The following is a 20,027-nucleotide window of genomic DNA, read 5'->3' as shown; positions in this document are numbered from 1 at the left end:
TAGCACTGTGGAGTGGTATATAGGTCTAAGTGGTATTGCTATTGCTATTGAACAAAGGGGTAGGTTAATAGGTGGGAATGGATTTAAACTTGCAAGTTTGTTGTGATACTAATGAAAGTTTAAGAAGCTAACCAGGTTTGGATCTCATAGTCCTTTGACGGGAAACTGGCTGGAAGTATCAGGGTTGTAGTTTAGACTGGGAAGCAAAATAAGATGTTACAAATTCTAGAGGAAGGCAGTAGCAAATAGCTCCCCTATTTTTCCCAAGAAAGCGATATGGGTATGTCAGTGAAATCAGCAGGAGGTGAACTTGACAAAGCAGACTGCAGCTTTTTATCTGATAGGTATGGAAAAATGTAAGAGTTAATAAATTAGATCTTTTCTCTGTTAGGCCCAAGAAAAAAATGTCTCATAGAAGTTTTCCTTTGAATTGTGTGAGGCACTCCCTTTGGCTTTAATTCATTTTTACTTCACAGGGGACATAATAGTTTCAGAACATCTTTTTTCTGTGGAAGAGGGATGGGCAGAGTTCCTGCATCCCATCAACCCATAATCTGTTTTTTGGGGGGGATTAATGTTCTTTATTTGAATGTAGATGTTGCAGATTGTAAAGCAGTTGGGGTCATTTGCAATATGCTCAAACCATGGTGAGTGAGTAACAGTTTAGCATATGGTGTGAAATTAGCTAGAAAGTTAAATTTCTTCTTCCTTCTTGGAAGGAAGTGCCCAAATCTCTCCACATACTCCTACTTACTAAAAAGTGCAAATATAATCAGGACTCATAAGAATGAGCAGTGAAGTAGAGCTAAGAACCCTGGGATGAAACTCTATTACATCCCCTCCAATGCTGACACACCCTTGGAGAATAGGGAATGGATGCTGTAATTCAATGTACTGTATTTAAGCAGGGATTTGAAAGGTAGTTGTGTTTAGAAAACTGTACAGTTTGTGAATCATTTCTCTTGAGAGTTTTCCCAGCCCCCAACTTTCTTTGAATTTTTCTGGAAGAGTAAAGACTTTCTGGTCAAAATAGGGTACCTTTTTAACTTTACTTTGATGTAGTTCTGATTAGAATTTGTTAAATTGTTTTGCCTTTTAAGGATCCTACTTTTTCTTGATGCATTTGGCTTTAAAACAGATTTTTTAAAAAAAAAAATGTTGTGTTTTTGTTCTTGTTTGATTCTGGTGCCTTATGACTTACATTTGGCTCTAAATCATTTGCAGTGTTTCTGTGAGAAGTATGGTAATTGCTGGCTAATTCCATGATATAGTTGAGCTGGGAAATCTCAAGAGACCCATCATATCAGTCTTTATGATCAACTGATATTTCAGTTGTGCAAACTAATGCTATAAAGTCATTATTGTGCTTTTCAATTTAGAAAGTTAACCATCTAGAGAATTTTATTTCTAGACTTTTTAAAAAATATTGGCTTTATTCCAGGCTTCTCTTCAAATGTATAAGAACAGACTGCGCTAGAATTGGTTTTGATAAACTGTCTCTCAATTCTATTTCTTTTCCAGGTCCCGTTCAGTCCCACCGAGTCCTGGTCAAAAGCCTCTCTTCAGAACCCAGTCCTGAACATCGCTCACCAGAAGCCCCCCAACGACTCATCTCGGATCCAGGACCTGACCACAACGAAGAGGAAATTGCCAAATTCCGACCACTCAAGCGTCCCCCAGGACCAAAACCACAAGGTATAAATGGGGCTTCCCCAACCGGTTCCCAGAAGTATGTAGCCTTTGGCATGCTAGCTTTGAATTATGGGAGCTGAGATCAAACGCATCCAAAACCTATTGGGGTTGAGATGGTTTCCCTGCTTCCTCCTTGAGTCCAAGATTAAGGTGCGTTTTTTTTCCGAATTTGCCGTCAATGTTGCTGGAGAAGAAAGCTGGCTGTTGATGCCTTTCTAGTCACAGACTCTAGAGCCCAGAGTACAATCCATCACTCTGAGGCTGTAGGCCAGGGGTGTCAAACTCAAGGCCTGCAGGCTGAATTTTGTCCACAGAGTGCTTAAATCTGGCCCACGGGGCTGGCCTGGAAATATCAATTTGGCCATCAGCAGCACTCTGCCAGCCAAAAATGGGCCATACAGAGACTGTGGGGGCCCATGCAGCCCGTTTTCAGCCTCCACAGCCTCCAGCAACACTCTGCTGGCCAAAAATGGGCTGTACAGAAGACCCTCCCCCCATGCCCCATTTTGGTTGACAGGGTGCTGCAGGAGACATCGGTTCCGTCTCCCATCCCCCGTCCCCCGTTGGTCGGCAGAGAAGTAGAATGCTGATCCGGCCCTCGAAGAAATCCAGTTTGACACCCTTGCTGTAAGCCATCCTCCTGCAAGCTTTGCCCAGGCCTGCAGGGTGTCTTAAGGCAGGGGCCCCCAAACTTGGCATAGTTGGCTGGAGAATTCTGGGAGTTGAAGTCCACAAGTCTTAAAGTTGCCAAGTTTGGAGACCTCTGTCTTAAGGGTTTCTGCTCAACAGTAACTTTAACATCATGACCAAAGGGAACATTAATTACAAGATAGGGCAAATGTTCATAGTTACACTGAATGTTAAATTTATTTTAATTAAAATTGCATATCAGTTAAATTTAGATCAAATTGAATGTTTGATTCCATCCCATTTCTTTCTCCTGGACTCACTCACTTTTTTGGAATGCAGTCCCTTGCATCCCAATTAAAGATCAGCTGGTGAAGCTCTTGGCTTGAAAACAATTTGCAACAATTTGCATATCCTTGTAGAGGAATGGGCAGTTGTCAAATTAATAAAACGCTTTTTATGTCAATGCTTATGGTTATGCTAAAATCTAACTTGGGCATGCTGGTCTTTTTCAATATAATGGAGTCCAGAGTCCAGGCTCTTTACTCTGGAACAGGAAAGTTAGGATTTTCAATGCTGGAGTGGGCTGGGCAGCGTGGATCAGGTGATAAAAGTGCCAACTTATGGAAGTAGTCCTTCTATTGGTTGCTTCTGTTAGTAAAATAGTGTTGAGTCTGTTTTAAAAGAACAACCTCATTTCCTTTTCCAGTTCCTCCGAAGCCAGCTTATCTGCAGAATAGCCAGCCCCCACGGCTTCCTGAATCGATCCCCCCACCCCCATCACGACCCCTCCCAGCCGACCCCCGCCTGGGCCGCAGCCCTCTGCCAAAAGATGGAGTGGGTTCCTCGTCTGCCGTCTCCTGCCTCATTGAGAAGTTTGAAAGGTATGAGCTCAACTAGCATGTGAGACCCTGTTTCTCTCTTGTAACTGAGTTGGAGGAGCCACACATACGCACACCTAATTGTAGAGGAAGCATGATTTGTACTCTTGAAGATGTAAAGTAGTTGAAGATGTAAAGTAGTACCGCTTGGCATCATTAATTAATGGGAGATTTCTACTGACTCGGAATATATTGAAATGATAACTGGCACAAAGGCCTTTGTTAAATGACAGAGAAAACAATAAAGGTTAATTCTACTCATGATTCGTTAGATATAATACCCATATTGAAGACACTTGCACATTCATGCAATCTTGGAGGTTTTACACGCAACACAATTCAGAAGAAGTTTTTTTAACATCCATGCTCTTCCCAAATCTTGAATAGGTTTGACATCCATGTATTTCAATGCTTCTCTCGTGTGGCTTTCTTTCTTTCTGTCTTTTTTAATTCATCTACGAATTATATTATGGTGATGGGTTGAGATTCCACTCTCCTTGGCATCATGTGAAGAGACAGATTCATACTGAGATAATTTGGGGTGCATTGGAGGTTGAAATAGCAGCTTAAAGACTGCATTCTACCACATTGGAGATGTCCTGAGCTTGTGTAAGAAAGATCTGGAGGATGGTAACCTTAATTTTAGGTTGGATTGTTATGGATGATACAATGGTGCCATGCATGTTCAGTTTTTGGCTGTTGTCTTTATCAGAAGATTAAAATAAATGTAGATGAATAGTTGGCCTGATCATGTGTGCATATAAGTATTCTATTTTTAGACCAATGTTATCAGTAGACATAGTCCTTGACTTACAACTGTTCATTTAGTGACTGTTCAAAGTTATAAGGGCACTGAAAAAAGTGACTTATGACCCTTTTTTTACGCTTACAACTGTTGCAGCATCCCCATGGTCACATGAGCAAAATTCAGCCCCTTGCCAAGTGACTCATATTTATGACGGTTGCAGTGTCCCAGGGTCTCGTGATCCCCTTTTGCGACCTTCTGACAAGCAAAGTCAACGGAGAAGCCAGATTCACTTAACAACCATGAACCTAACTTCACAACTGCAGTGATTCACTTAACAACTGTGGAAAGAGAGGTCCCAAAATGGGGCAAAACTCCCTTAAGTTTTTGAGCTCAATTGTAACTCGAGGACGACCTGTAGCGTTGGGCATGAACTCACTAGCAGATTCTACTTAGCCAATCTTGCCTACTTAATCCAGCATCTGTTCTTCATTTCTTCCTCCCTAACCTTGGCTTTCCTCATTGGGTTGTCATGTTTCTTTCAGGGAACCTATAATCCTGACATCTGAACACACTCCCTCGCCGTGTCCCAGCCCAGACCTCCAAGCCCTAGAGATAAATTCTATGGAACCCTCGCTAGATCGTCCAGCTTCATTGGAATCGGCAGAACTGTCTCACAAGCTCCTGGACCTCCTGGCCTTGGAAGGAGGGCAAGCGGCTGTTGGAAATGCTGTCTGCTTGCCGCCTCACGATGGTGGGAAACTGGCAAACCGGGACAGCGGCATTGATAGCATCAGTTCCCCGTCTAACAGTGAGGAGATTTGCTTCGGGCCTGAGGAAGGTACAGGGGAAGGTGCTGGACCGCTGGTGCCTACAACCATCATCAAACGCAGCTCACCTCGTGATTCTGAGGGGGACAGTGACATGGATGATGGCAGTGGGGATGAGGCTGAGCTGCTCTCTGACCTTCCACCTCCACAGACCGAGAAGCAGGATTCTGATGAGGTAAAGGGCTGCGATTCCTATCCCCGGTTTACTATGATAGCCTTTTCTCCATTGCTTCCCCCCGAGCCTATATTTTTCTGTCAAGCTTAATATGATATTCTTTATTTTTGATTATGCTTTGGTATTAAACCTTAGTAAAAAAAAAACATAATGGAGATAGAAAGACACCAGTTAAAGAAATAGCAAACCTTTTTTCCATGTTGTAGGCATGACTAGTGAATGTTTTGGCTTGTGCCACTTCTTCATTACATAGGTTTGGTTTCTAAGGGCAGACTCAGATGGCCCAAAATGTACCTAAAGGCACCAGTAGATGTCAGGCTCCAAAAATGAAGAAAGACACCTAACTATTTTTCCAGGAGGATTTTTGCTTTATTTTACAACTATAGACAGAATCTTGCCAAACTGAAGCAAGCTACTGCCTCTTTGAAGCATTACTCTGGGAACTATTAGGGGGGGGGATTTCTTCCCCCTCTTTATATCACATAAACTATCTAAACTGAACTGTCTCTTTCTTCTCTGGAATATCCTCCGTCCCTCCTGGGAATCTGGCTCATTACATTCCTTTACATCAGGTCCACAAAACGTCATCTGTTCCGAATCATGTTGCCTGACCCATCTTTAATTATTTCAAAAATATTCTCTTAATCAAAAACAAATTAAATGGCATGCTGAAAATTCCTCTAACATCTTCATGCACAACAACGCTTCGGGCCTCATGTAAATCCCACAGGTATTCTTAGGAAATAGAAATGGAAAAGTGATGAATTGTTGCAGCTTCATCATTTTTTAAAGTGTCCCCTTCCCCAAATAAAGGAAACTGCGGTAATAGTGAACATTCTGGGCGTGAGGCATAGTGGTTAGAATGAATGGCGAAGTGCAACCTCACCAATTTGTCTTCTGATGTATGAAGCCTTTCTAGGAATAGACAAGTCCTCCCACAGCAGCCATTTTTAGAAGTGTGTTCACAACCTGCTCTCACAATTCCCATGGCATCCCTGGCCTCAAGAGATTGCCTGCTATTGGTTTATATTCACTCACAGAATATAAAAGTGTATATAATCCAGTTTGGTGCCAGTGAGAACTGAATAAATGGATGAGTACAGCATATTTTTGTACAACCATTGTTCATTTATAATCATTGGGATTCTGCTTGAATGCAAAGGGCAAAGAAATTGCTGCTGCTGAGAAAGACAAAATCCTGGGGTTAGTTTTCATAGCACATCCTGATATACAAAAAAATAATAATAAGAAGAATTTGGTTCATTCCCCACAGCCAAATGGCTTTCAGTTGATCTTTTTTCTCTCTCTCAACAGATGACGGTTCCACAAAAAGTCTTCCGAATTGCCAATGAGCTTCTCCAAACAGAAAAGGCATATGTGTCTCGCTTGTACCTACTGGACCAGGTAATAAGAATGATGCCTAGTAGCCAAAACTACTGGAGCATGCACAGTTTTTAAATGAAACCTTGAGGCAAGCATAGCATCATTTCTGCAAGTCATGCCAGTTGAGGAAATTAGCAGGATGGTTAGATACTGCCAGAACTGTGGGATGTACTTTTCTGTCTCTGTCAAATAATAAGATTCTATCATATGAGCTGATAAGAAGGGTTATATAATAGATATCTAGAAGATGAAGTATGAGGTAGGGTTTGGGTAGTTCTCAGCCAATCACTGATTATACAGAAAGTCGCCAAAACAGAAGATGGTAATAAGTGTGCCCTTTTTCATAGGTCTTCTGTGCTCGTCTGATGGAGGAAGCACGCTGCCGAAACTCTTTCCCAGCTGATGTGGTGATGGGCATTTTTTCCAACATCTGTTCCATTTACTGCTTCCACCAGCAGTTCCTGCTCCCAGAATTAGAGAAACGGATGGAAGAATGGTGAGGAAAATGGATTGGGCTAGCATGGAAAGGGGTATAGCAGATTTTCTTTGTATGTTTATATTGATTTGTTTTTCATAACATGTCCTTGAGGTAAAAATGATGCTTGCTTTGAAAGAATTTCAAGTTTGCCAAGAGAGGTGTTGCATTATATTTGGAAAAAAAAAAGAGGTGTGTCTATAAGTGAGGGGTGTTTTCTTCAGTTATTTGAGTGATCTTAGATTGCTAATATGAAATCTCCTATATGATTCAATCACTCCTTCTTGTATGATGACTGTTTGCCAGCTCCACACTTCTGTAAACCTGCTGCATCATCTGTTTTCAAGAACTCGGCCATTTATTTCTGGCTCAAGTGTGGTAGATTCAAAGCCAATGTAAAACTTGTCTTTTTTCGAAATGAGGTAGTTCTGTGAGCCGTCTTGGCTTTCATAACAAACCTCCTCCTTTGTTGGTATTACAAATTCAGTAGAAACGGAGCATCTCTTGATCATCTTTGAACTATTTTTGAGTAGAAACTCTAGAAATGTGTAAGCTTCTATATAGGTTAAAAAAAAAAAAAAAGACTTCAGAGATCATTTAATCCAGTTTTTTGCCCAGTGCAGAACCTGTAATATAAGACCCCTGAAATGACTATCTAGATCAGGGGTGTCAAATTGGATTTCTTTGAGAGCCAGATGAGCATTGTAGTTCTCCGCGGGGGTGCGGGGGTTGAGAGAGACAGGACGGATGCCTCCTGCAGCACCCTGCTGGCCCAAACAGGGTGGGGGGAGGGCCTCGTGCAACCCCCCCATGCCCCATTTTGGTGGGCAGAGTGCTGCCGGAGGCTGTCCAGGCTGAAATCGGGGTGCGTTTTCCGAGGCACCACAGGCCAGTCCTTTGCTATTTTCCAGGCCGGGCCTGCAGGCCAGATTTAAGCATCTTGCAAGCCGGATTCAGCCTGCGGGCCTTGAGTTTGACATCCCTGATCTACACTCAGTAGAAAAGTGTTCACCATCTTCCAAGACAAATTGTTCAAGATATTTCAATTGGGATCTTTTGTTTACTGCTGTATAGTGAGGCTTTCAAGTATTCTCTTGTCTCCTGCCCCTCAGCTGCCAAATCAGCACCGCATTGACTTTTTCTGAGGTATTAAATTGTGGCTTCGTGACTTTGTCTTCTTTTTGAATGTTTCTGCTTCACTTCCTTTGCCTTTTGTGACAATCCCTGCTCTGTCTAGATAGCTTCATCTTTTCAAACTTAGTATCCTTCAGCTATTTCCAAAATAGCCTGCCAGCATACAATCCCTGGCCAAATTTTTTGTATCACAGGGAGGGGTCCTTACAGTGGTAGGATTCAGTTTTTTTTACTACCGGTTATGTGGGCGTGGCTTGGTGGGCATGGCAAGGGAAGGATACTGTAAAATCTCCAGTCAGAGAGGTGGTATTTTCCGTTCTCCAATCAGCTGGGACTCAGGAGGTGGAGAAAGATGGGGCGGGCCAGTCAGAGTGGTATTTTCCGGTTCTCCAATCAGCTGGGACTCAGGAGGTGGAGAATAGATGGGGCGGAGCCAGTCAGAGGTGGTATTTTCCGGTTCTCCAATCAGCTGGGACTCAGGAGGTGGAGAATAGATGGGGCGGGGCCAGTCAGAGGTGGTATTTGCCAGTTCTCCAATCAGCTGGGACTCAGGAGGTAAAGAATAGATGGGGCGGGGCCAGTCAGAGGTGGTATTTGCTGGTTCTCCGAACTACTCAAAATTTCCGCTACCGGTTCTCCAGAACTAGTCAGAACCTGCTGAATACCACCTCTGGGTCCTTAGACAAATTTTTTAACTGATTGTTTCTAAATCTTTTTGTTGGTTCTTAAATGTTACCTGTTGTGGCTTCACAGCTATATTTGCTGTGGAACTTTCTGCCTTCTTTCATTGCTCAATTTCTTCTATTAATGTGGGTTTAGATACCAGTAATGTTGAAGGTACTGTGGCAGTGTTGCAGCAGAGGAAATAAAAGCTGTTCGATAATATGCTTGTATGGGGTTTGGAGCAGAGGCATCTAAGGCCAGAAAAGTATCCCCCCCCATTCATATAAATAATAGAATAACAGAAATAACAGAGTTTGCTCTACCTGTCTATTTCTGGGATCTTGACTAGTCACTCCTTTCAGAAAACAGAATTATAATTTTACCCAAGAATAAAAAGTAAACCAAACTGAAACTGTTTTTTGCTCCTGAAGAAATAAATTGGGGTGCCAGATTAGGGAATATACTAAAGAAACCATTTCTGGTTAGCTTTGCTTCTTGTTCTAGTGGGAACAAATGTCTCCCTTTTTTAAAAAATATGTCCCAGGGAGTCATAGTTCTCTATAAATATGCAAATCTAAAGCTTAACTGAAATGTTCATCTTAAGTTTCTTATTTTTGTGATGCGTCTGCTGTGGTCCCAATGCTTTGAAGGAGGACTTCCTCCCTCGAGTTATTCACCTGTCTCCCTTTTAGCATTTTGTAGAGCTGTAAAAGGAATTTTATCTCACCATGCTTTTAGCCGCACTTAATTGTGCATATTTATCTATAGTGGTTTGGTTGTTCTCCCTTTTTAAAACAATTTGTTTAACTGTGGGGCAGGTCACAAAATATAATACAAGGGTCTTCAAATTTGGCAAGTTTAAGACTTGTGGACTTCAACTCCCAGAATTCCTGAACTAACATGACTGGAGGAGGAATTTTGGGAATTGAAGTCCACAAGTCTTAAAGCTGTCAAGTTTGAAGACCCCTGCTATAATAAAATAATTTCAGATTACTTTCATCTTTATTTTTGGAGGTCAGAAGGCTTGAGAATTATGAATCTCCCTAATGTTAGTATTCTTGAGTTCTAATGAACAATTATTTACTGTAATTTTCCTTCCAGTTAAAGTTTGTAGTAAAATTTTCCATTTGATGGGAAAGTACTGAACAAAGTCATTTGTAGAGTCCTACACAATATACTAAACAGTGGCTTCACAAACCAGAGTGATTGAATTTGTTCTATCTCACAATAAGAAACCAGCATATTTCAGCTGGCATTTTATGTGCAACGGAACCTGTGAATGAAGAATCTCCTGTTAGCCTTGTTTCTGTGTTTCTTTTCCTTTCCTATATCTCATTATTATCTGTTTTTCCCAGGGACCAACACCCACGAATTGGGGATATCCTGCAAAAGCTGGCTCCCTTTCTCAAGATGTATGGCGAGTATGTGAAGAACTTTGACCGTGCCATGGAACTGGTAAACACCTGGATGGAGCGCTCAACACAGTTCAAGGGCATTATCCATGAAATACAGGTTGGTCACCTGTGTTTTCGTTTAGGCTATTTAGATTTGTGGCAACAATGTGCCTCTCCTTCCTTTCCAGCCCCCCGTTCCCACCCCCAAAACAAACAGCAGAATCTAATAGCTGAAGCAATCTAGGGAATGGACACAATCCTGTTCCCATTTTAACATGGAACCAGCATGTCTCCTCCTGAATATTGAAAGAATATTATAGGCCGAGGAGTAACTTTGCTTGATTTATGTACCCCCAAAGAAAAAAAAAAAAACTTGGTGGATGGGTAGATGATTATTTTACTATATCCCTCTTCCTGCGAGTATTGTACAGCATAAGTTGGGAAGCCATTCAATGGAACAGTCCGGGTTTCACTTTGTGTCTCAAGATCCAGACAAAATCTGTGCATTTGGAAGGATTTATTGGGAAAGAGCAAATCCTCGTGGATCTCCTGGGATGTTTGACTCACTCTTGCGAATTCTGCCTTCAGTTTCCTGGGTCTTAGTTCCCTGCAAGGGCAGGCATTTGGCCCTTGGAGAGCTGCCAGGCAGACAGTTCTCTTGAGATCCCTCTCTGTTGCAGCGGGAAGAGATATGTGGGAACCTGACCCTGCAGCATCATATGCTGGAACCAGTCCAGAGAATCCCTCGCTACGAGCTGCTTCTGAAAGACTATCTCCTGAAACTGCCCCAGGACTCGCCTGACTGCAAGGATGCCCAAAGTGAGTGCAGCTCTCAAGGGATGATAGTAAGGAGAAAGGCAGGGCAGTGGGTGAGACAGTATCCTAGTCCACAGCAAGCACGGGAGGGGAGATAGAATGTGACATAATGCATTATTGGCTCCTGGGTCATTGGAAGATACTTCCTTTCCACTGTTGCTGTTTGAATCTCTGAGTCAGTCAGTAAATCTGGAAAACTGAAAGAAGTGGCAGACCAAAGCAAGCCAGGTTCAGAATTAATTATACTCACAGTGGTCAGTTGGCTAGTCACAATGGCAGATCTCCACACCATTGGGACTCTGCTATGTGGTCAGCATCAGGCTGCTTTCTGGATCCATAAAAGGTGCCCCTTCTTTCTCCCCTTCCGGTGAAATTAAAGACATATCAAGAAATTTTATAACGTTTCCAAATCTCAGATTTGGGCTTTTTTTTTTTTTAAATGGGGATTCCTGGGGCTGGAAAAGATGACTGAAACCTGTCATATGCATGGGATGCTTCTAGTTCAGCACCTGGGAGTTAGGGACTGCTTCCTAGGAGCTGGTGTGGTTTGGCTTCTAGCTACTAACCTAGCCATCCATCCCAGCCCATTTGAAAGGAATCCATCAGGCCCCACTATGCATGACTTTCGTTTGGAAATGGTTATAAACTGGGGAACGGCCTGAGTTTAATTCCCCGTGGAGTAAGGCCAATAAAATAACAAAGATTCTTCTTTTTTTTTTTTTTTTACTCCTCCTCTTACATAGAATCCCTGGAACTTATTGCAACTGCTGCAGAACACTCCAATGCAGCCATCCGCAAAATGGTAAGTGTGGGGTAGAATTATAGTTATCAAAGGCCAGCTGTCTGGATTTTCCTTTCCTTAGAAATAGGAATGCATGGGGAATGGATTCAAACCAGATCCCGAGGAGAGACTTTGCCTATGAATGGAGTTGAGGGTTCCTCGGGCCCAATTCAGAGGCAGTTTTAATTAAGTATGATGTTTTCATCACATGATTTCTCTTGGCCACACTGCTACCTACTATAGAGAAGATCCTAGTAGATAGTAGGAAAAAGGTGTTCGGAAGGAGATGATGTCAAAGACCTCTAAGCCAAGGCTATGGGGAATGATGTTGGACACAATACTTGGCTAAATGAACAAAGGATTTCATCTGACATGAAATAGCGTACTGTATTATGTACTGTGTAATCCATTTGTAGTGTTAGCTTTCTGCCTCCATCTCTGCATATACATACAGATCAACATCTATATCAGGGACTTGTGTCTTTATCTATTAGTACCTCAGAAAGTGCTACTCTTTGCAATTCTCAAATCCTTTTCTTTCACAATTCTCATTCCTGCTTCTAAGTAAGCTCTATTCCCAAACCACTGTACCTGGTACTGGTCAATACGGTTTTTGCATGGAAAGTTACTTCAGTAGCTTTTTGGAATCAAATTCCATATACTGCTGGATATGGTTTGTTTTTATCAAGTCAGATTCCTTCCTGGCTCAGTTTTAAGTCGTCTGGCGATGACTGTTTAACATTTCAGCCAGTGATTTTTTCCCCCCCTATTACGAACTACATGTTCCTTTCTAAACTGGAAATGCTATGGTTGAATCTGGGACAATCTGCATTCAAAGCAAGTTCTATGCTTCATCTTAGATAACGAAGTAATTATATGAGTGGGCATGTAACAGACATAGAAGTACCATAAGCTAAGTCTCTCATAAAATTTTTTGATTTCCCTTTTAGACCACTTTAAAACAGACCCTGATGTTAAACTGTCCATTTGTTTTAACTGCTTTATTGACAGAAATGTTTTTTTTAAATGTTAAATGTTAAAAAAAACAAAAACATCTTACAATATATAATAAAAAGTTCTAGCATTAAATTTTGACCACACAGAATAATATTGATGAGTTTTGTAATGGAGAGAGCCAGTTCTTAAAGAACAAATACATATAATCGATCCAAGGCCACAACCGATCATTACTGATGTGAGGCTGGAAGGGAATTATAGTTCAACAATATCTGAAAGGTTTCCTAAACTATTGTTCATACTATATTATTTCTTTCAACACAATAGAGTTGTGTAGCAACCACGAACACAGGATTTACCGTAACTTTTCTTCTAGGAAAGAATGCACTCATTGTTGAAAGTGTACGAGCTGCTTGGAGGTGAGGAAGACATAGTCAATCCCACCAACGAACTCATCAAGGAAGGGCACATCCTGAAGCTTTCAGCTAAGAATGGTACCACCCAAGACCGCTACCTGATCTTGGTGAGAGGCGGGATGGGAATCTCCACCCGCTGTTGGTTTGGCTTATGATTTTAATGATCAAACTTGGAGAGTCAGAAAAGATCTCTGCTTCTTACTGTTATTTCTTTTCTTTTCTTTTTTCTTTTGATCCAGTTCAATGACCGATTGCTTTACTGTGTGCCAAAACTGCGTCTCATAGGCCAGAAATTTGGAGTCCGTGCTCGCATAGATATGGAAGGAATGGAGGTAATGCAAGAAGAAGCTGTGGGAGAATTAGCCAAATATTCACGACAAGTAAACTGTTTGATTCACATTCACCCTTTTGGAATAAGATTGGGGAACTATGGATTCGCACATGCCGTGTGGAGAGAGAGACAGAGGTGGATTTAGTACTCTTTTTTTAGTTTTACTAGGTTCTTGAAAAGAAATGCAGCCTCTTAAAAAAAGTGCTAAATTATTAATAATAAAAGACAAAATAATATAAAATGGGTCAGAATATTTTCTGATTCAAATAATGAAACTATATTCTAAATTAGGATTTACAGACAGCCTGAATGGTTTTTAAAACATTGTGGTTTCGTCAGTGCAGCCAGGGATTAAAATGTTGGATTGAAACTGCACCTCATGGAGGGCTCCATGGAGAACCTGGTCAGTCTCTATCTTTCAAGTTCCTTTTGTGAGACTAAAGGTAACTTATGTACAGGTAGTCCTCAACTTACAACAGTTCATTTAGTGACAGTTCAAAGTTACTAGCACCGAAAAAAGTGACTTATGACTGTTTTTCCACACTTACAACTGTTGCAGGATCCCTGTGGTCATGTGATCAAAATCCAGATGCTTGGCAAGTGGCTCATATTTATGACATTTGCAGGGTCCAAGGGTCATGTATTCATCTTTTGCAACCTTTTGACAACAAAGTCAACAACAAAGCCAGATTCACTTAACAGCCGTGTTAGCAGCTGAACAACTTCAGTCATGCACTTAATAACTGTGGCAAGAAAGGTCATGCAGTTGGGCAAAATTCACTAAACCACTGTCTCTCTTGGCAACAGAAATGTTGAGTTCAGCTGTGTTCATAAGTTGAGGACTACCTGTACATTGCCCCAAGTTCCTTAGAGGAAAGTCAGGATAGAATGGCAAATAAATGAGCTGAGAGATAAATATTTTAAGTAAGTAAATGGATCGTGATTGGGGGAACCGTTTTTCCAAAGCATGGCCACAAAGCTAGCTGTCATGCGTGCAAATATTCATTTGGGAATGGGACTTGTCCTTGACAGGACAGCTGAGGAAAGGTCCACTTGTCTGTGTGAACCAGCCTTTGTCATGCCCCTGGCAGAGACTGAGTCTGAGGGAGAGGAGGAACAGACGACAGGGAGTGGAAGTTTGACTGGAGGCTGTGGAGGAGGCTGGGGAAGGGCAGACGCCGGCTGAGCAGTCAGAGGAGGACCCAGGCCCATCCCCTATCCATCCTTGGGCACGCAGGGAGGAGAGGATAAGGGAGAGATGTGGTCTCCTCTGGAGGAGGGGGCCTTGATCCTCTTCATAGGCTGCAGGTGTGAGAACTGAATAAGAGTTTGGATCTGCGTACTGGCAAACGCTGGAAACAAAGTGTGTTTTATTTTGGTCTGGTTATCTTGGTTGGCATCCTTCCAACAGACTGTGCCTTGTTATCTCCTTGAATTTGGTAAATGCTTCTCTTGTTCCATTATGGAAATTTTGTCCCATTGTAGTTTGTTTGGTTTTTTATTTCACCTCTATCTGCTCATTAAATGCAGACTGTATTGCTTTCTTTAGAAGACTATTTTTGAGTACATGTTATCTCCAACTGAGTATTATTGAACAGTGGGGCCAAATTGGAGGCATTAAAGGACATTTATTTACGTTTTGGATTTTGTTACGTTTGTGTTACACTCTGGGTCATCACAGCCTTGTGCCTCTTTTCTTCTATGTAGTTAAAAGAGACCAGCAGCCTCAATGTGCCTCGGACCTTCCTTGTATCAGGGAAGCAGCGATCCCTAGAGCTTCAGGCCAGGTACTTCTCCCCTTTTCTTTTCTCAAAGTAAGCGAATTGCCTTCTGTTGAGCAACTCATCTTTGCGACTCAGTGATTTTTCTTTTCTGCTTGTTTTCCTTCGGATCCCATTAGTAGGAATTCCATTATTCTCAGATCTCGGTACTTCTTGCTTTTCCTTCACCATCAAATCCCAAATCAGACTAATTGAGCAATCGTCCCATTAATAGAGGACAAAATGCATGTGCACACATCCCACTACTGTACTCTCTCTTTTTTTTTTTTGAGACGGGCCATGTTATACTGCAACTATCCCAATAAAATGCCTTGGGGAAAACAATGATCTTTCTCTTTTAGGACTGAAGAAGAGAAGCGAGACTGGATCCAGGTAATTCAGTACTGCTGCTCAAGCTATATATTGCTGTGTTTGTTATTTATTAAATGAATTTATATAGCTACCCGATTTACACATAGTGACTTATTTGTATGGACCAGTAAGAAAACAAAGGAAAAGTTCAGATATTGTTACAACTATATCATCTCTCTGTGCAAAATTCAAATCCATGTCTTTTTAAGTTTCGCTTAATTAGCAGATGACTGAGTATCATTCTAGATACATGTTTCTCCATTTCAACAATTTTAACACGTGTGGACGTCAATTCCCAGAATTTCCCAGCCAGCATGCTGGGAGTTGAAGTCCACATACTTCAGTTGCTGAAGTAGAGAAACACGGATCTAGATTATATTAGAGTGGATGTGTTTCTTAGGTCCAGCAGATACCGGGAGGGATCTTTGATCAAAACGGGGATGGTGGTAACCCTGTCTCAGATTAATTTTTTGAAGGTCTGTGTTGGCACTGTACAGACTACTTTCTAGCAGTGCAGATCAGAGCATTGGGCATGTATCCATGAAGATCATGTACGTTATCATGTACCTTAGTACGTGACAAACCTTGCACCTGCACCTATGTCTGTTCCCTTTCTTACAGCAAAAAGACAAAAGTGGAGACAAGAGAGATAGTGTTGCTTCCGTCACAAACCATGCTGTGCCAGACAGACTCTGGGTAGAGCACTGTATACATAGGAACTCCTTAAAACTGGTTTTACCCTTGCTCCACGGAAAAGGGCTGGCCTTGTTTCTCTTCCCAGGTCTGTTCTTTCTCTCCTGTGTCCATTTTGTAATCAAAGATATATCATTAAACCTATAGGCGATACAGGCTACAATTCAGAAACATGAACAGACGCTGGAAATGTTCAAGCAGCTTGCCAGCGAAGATGAAACGCCGCCTAATTCACCAGTGAGTCACAGTTTTGTGTGTATCCGGGAGAGCTAGAGTGAAAAAGGGAATGGGCATGCGCATGCATCTCTGGTGAGACAAGCAAAAATGTATTGATGCAATGTGTCAATGTGTATGTCAGGGTGCCTCAGATGCTTGTAGAATTGGCTGTAGCCGGTACGTAAATTAATTAACAGGCAAAAAACCCTGCAGCAGCTCATTAGAATTACGTAAAAATAAAAATGGTATTGTACAGCCTCTGTACCTTTCTGCTGATCAGCAAGATGTGTCTTAATTTTGCATAACTAGTTCTAACTTTTCTTGGTTATTCCTCTGGGGGTGTTTTCCAACCTTGGCAATTTTCAGATGTGTGAACTTCAACTCGGTTTTCTTCAATGGCCAAGCTGTCTGTGGAATTCTGGAACTTGAAGTCCAAACATTGAAAATTCCCAAGGTTGGGAAACAGTGCTCTAGAGTGGTGTTCCTCAATCTCAGCAATTTTTTAAGATTAGTGGACTCCCAGAGTTCTCCAGTCAGTGCCTGGGGAGTGCTGGGCATTGTAGTCTACATATCTTAAAATGGCTGAGCCTGAGAAACGCTGTTCTAGAGTATGCAATTTTACCAGGTATTGTTTCTCTAAATTCTTTCAGTCATTATTTGTGCTGTTGCTAGACCCTGCAAGGTTTTGGATTAGTCTGTGAGCCACAAATATTGGCCAATGTTACATCTCCTCCCCCTTTGTAACTTGAAATATAATATTTTAGCCGTTTGTCTGAGCACTGAAATATGCATAGACTTCCTTAATCTTGAATAGGTTTGTTTTAATCCTATCCCTCCCTCCCTCCCTGTGCCCCTGCCCCATATTGCAGGGTTGTGAGTTGGGCCGAAGGGCACCCACGCCAATCCGGGAAAAAGAGGTGACTTTGTGTATGCAGTGCAAAGAGCCTTTCAACGCTCTCACCAAACGGAGACATCATTGCCGGGCCTGTGGCCACGTGAGTGTTTTCCTCTTCATATCTCTCCATACCCTAATCCCCTCTTCCCATTTCCTTTGTGGAGAGAGGCAAGGTACAGCTATCAGCTTTGCAAGTAAGTTGTGCTAATAAGAGCTACTTGGGTCTCATCGCCCACAATGGTTGTTTTTTTAGTGTTGACCAGGAAGCCTTTCTGGCTGATTTGTCTGCTCTGGGATGTGAGCGTCAGGGGGCGTGCACTTTAGCCATAGTACATGAGGCCTAGATCCAGCCACTATCACGTAGCTCAAGCTACCATAGAGGATTATTATTAAAAATAAACGTTGCAAAATTGAAGAGAGGGTTGGTACAAAGGTTACCTTGAGTCCTTCAGCAATCTAGTAAATTTTGAGTGTTCTGAGCTGTTTACAACTTACCCAATTTTGTGATAACATGAAGCATTGCCTTGCTCTTTACCTCATTCCCTGAGCCTCCAGGCCCTCCCACTTCGACACATGCTTACCTGCTTAAACCAAGTGAGTAGAAAAAGCAGGAGCAAGAAGTTCTGCATGTTTTGTTTTCTTCCCAGAGAGGACTCTCCAACATTCATTCATTCATCTGCTACGATCCCTGCAGACTTCTAGGATACACACAACAACAACAAAAAATACAATAAAAACAACCTGACAAACATTTAAACTAAAGTACTGCAGACATTCCAAACTATTGACCGGAGGCACTGCTGAATGTGTGTCTCATCTGTTTCAATCAGTGTACCAGAACAAGAGTGGACACAACTCCCTTCTATAGTGATCCCCTGGTACATCACTGCCCATGGGATTAGACACTGTCCAGTAGTCTTGGGGAAGGGCTACTGGTCCTGTGAAATGGACATGTTCAAAAATGTCAAATATTCAGCATAGATGTGTTGAATTTATATTTACCGGCAAAGAAATAAAGTTGGTAAATATAAATTCAACACAAAAGCGACTGCCTGCGAAGGCTCCTGGATTGGGGCTGAAAGGCGAAAGCGGAAGCAGTATGCTCCATCCCATATTTGGATAGAGGTTGCCCTGATAAAAAAACACTTATTCAGCATAGATCTTATAAAAGGAGAAGCAGAAATCTCCAAGGACTACTCATTGCAAGGAAATTAAGTAGAAAATGTTCAGTACAGTAATCAGTACAGATAAAAAAACAAAAGCAATAAATTTAAATTCTAAAAGATTAACCACAGATTAAAACAATATCCCATCAATAAAAAAATATATTTGCGCCCAGTTGATCTTCATTGTCATTTAGAATATGGCAACACTATACATGATATGAGTTTTCTTACCTGACAGAAGGAAGACAGTGAGAGTGTTTTCACTTTGTCCTGCAAATGGTGTCTGTAAAGGAGAAATGGGGATTAGCTGATTGCTCCGATAATCAGGGCAAAGAGCAGATGGTCTCATTAACACCTTTGCCACAAGACCAAGTTGTTTTAGACTGGGAGACTCTGTTAAATAGTTTCACTAAAATCTGTAGAGGGAAACCCAACTCCTGTCCTGGCGCATGGTGACAAGAGAAGCAGCAGCTAGAAATTCACCCATCAACTTCAGGCGGCCATCTTAATCATTGTCTGGAGAGATTTGCTCCCCAGCATTGTTCCAAGGTTGGAGAACAGACTGAAATCCTTTCTTGCCAGCCTGCCTGAGGATGGGAGAGAAGAGCAGTTGAAGGGTCCAATGTGGAAGAGCCCTAAAACTTCCTCTAGATGATCTTGGGTGTCTACCACCACTGATGGCAAGTTGTCACCTGCAGGTTGTCTGTGGAAAATGCTCAGAGTTCCGGGCCCGCTTGGTGTATGACAACAACCGGCCAAACCGTGTCTGCACTGACTGTTACACTACGCTTCATGGCTCCCCTGCCAGCCCTGTGCCCCATCCCAACACACCCCAACGCCGAAAATCCATTCTGGAGGTAAGAATAGTACTTCTATCTAAGGCTGCCTTTACTGTATTTCTGCTATGATTGCAGTGTCTCTCTGAAACTCCTTCGCTTTCCCCATCCCTCATTTTTCTCTTCAATTTGCCTGCTTCTCATTAGCTTGTCCTATTTCTTACTTTTTCTAGTTAGAACCTTATGGTTGAACACAGTGTTGTTTTAGACATATGTCTTGCCTTTGACTGACCCCTTGGAATAGATCCAAGCCATGTCTATATTTACAAAATGCTCCTTGATCGCTTTAAGAAGTTTTGAAAATGCTGGCTCGGGAATTCTGGGAGTTGATGTCCTCAAGCCATAAGGGGGCCATAGTTCTGTTCTAATCGCTAGATTTTCATGCACTTATGGTATAGCAGAGATCTTGGTGGGTAACACCTGCCGTTCTGCTCTTCCTGCAGAAACAAGCCTCGGTGGTGGCAGAGAATAGTGTGATCTGCAGTTTCTTGCACTACATGGAGAAAGGAGGGAAGGCTTGGCACAAAGGCTGGTTCGTCATCCCTGAAAATGAACCTCTGGTGTTATACATCTATGGAGCTCCACAGGTATGGGAGTGCCTCTCTGCCCCTCTGCCCTCTACTTTTGCTTCCTTACTTTAACCTAAGCTGGAAGACAGCAACACATCTCCTTTTGTGTAAGAATGCCAACCCCACCCCAGGGTTTAGAGTAAGAGTCCTACTCACACATTTTAGGTAGGGAAACATTCAAGGGTTGCAATGTCTTCCTTTTTAATAGCCACAAAGTGCG

At 42.1% G+C, this 20,027-nt stretch overlaps 1 protein-coding gene across 2 annotated transcripts in view; it reads left to right on the top strand.

The window, feature by feature from the left end:
• The window catches only part of FGD1 (FYVE, RhoGEF and PH domain containing 1), a 66,330-nt gene that overhangs the window by 42,581 nt on the left and 3,722 nt on the right, over positions 1-20,027 (top strand). For both annotated transcript variants that reach the window (XM_026676277.2, XM_087956777.1), the window contains exons 2-17: positions 1,522-1,695; positions 3,029-3,203; positions 4,491-4,950; positions 6,265-6,354; positions 6,681-6,829; positions 9,961-10,117; positions 10,680-10,818; positions 11,559-11,617; positions 12,930-13,076; positions 13,209-13,301; positions 15,008-15,087; positions 15,423-15,453; positions 16,273-16,362; positions 17,211-17,336; positions 19,101-19,259; positions 19,682-19,825. In XM_026676277.2, coding sequence (XP_026532062.2) covers positions 1,522-1,695; positions 3,029-3,203; positions 4,491-4,950; positions 6,265-6,354; positions 6,681-6,829; positions 9,961-10,117; positions 10,680-10,818; positions 11,559-11,617; positions 12,930-13,076; positions 13,209-13,301; positions 15,008-15,087; positions 15,423-15,453; positions 16,273-16,362; positions 17,211-17,336; positions 19,101-19,259; positions 19,682-19,825 — 2,273 coding nt within the window. The remainder of the gene's footprint in view (positions 1-1,521; positions 1,696-3,028; positions 3,204-4,490; positions 4,951-6,264; positions 6,355-6,680; positions 6,830-9,960; positions 10,118-10,679; positions 10,819-11,558; positions 11,618-12,929; positions 13,077-13,208; positions 13,302-15,007; positions 15,088-15,422; positions 15,454-16,272; positions 16,363-17,210; positions 17,337-19,100; positions 19,260-19,681; positions 19,826-20,027) is intronic.

The sequence above is a fragment of the Notechis scutatus genome, chromosome 2 (assembly GCF_049901735.1).
Source record: "Notechis scutatus isolate UNSWTSFEM ecotype Mainland chromosome 2, rNotScu1.2, whole genome shotgun sequence".
In the NCBI taxonomy this organism is placed as follows: Eukaryota; Metazoa; Chordata; class Lepidosauria; order Squamata; family Elapidae; genus Notechis; species Notechis scutatus.
Note: the sequence above shows the minus strand (reverse complement) of the source record. Positions and strands in the feature narration are given on the sequence as shown.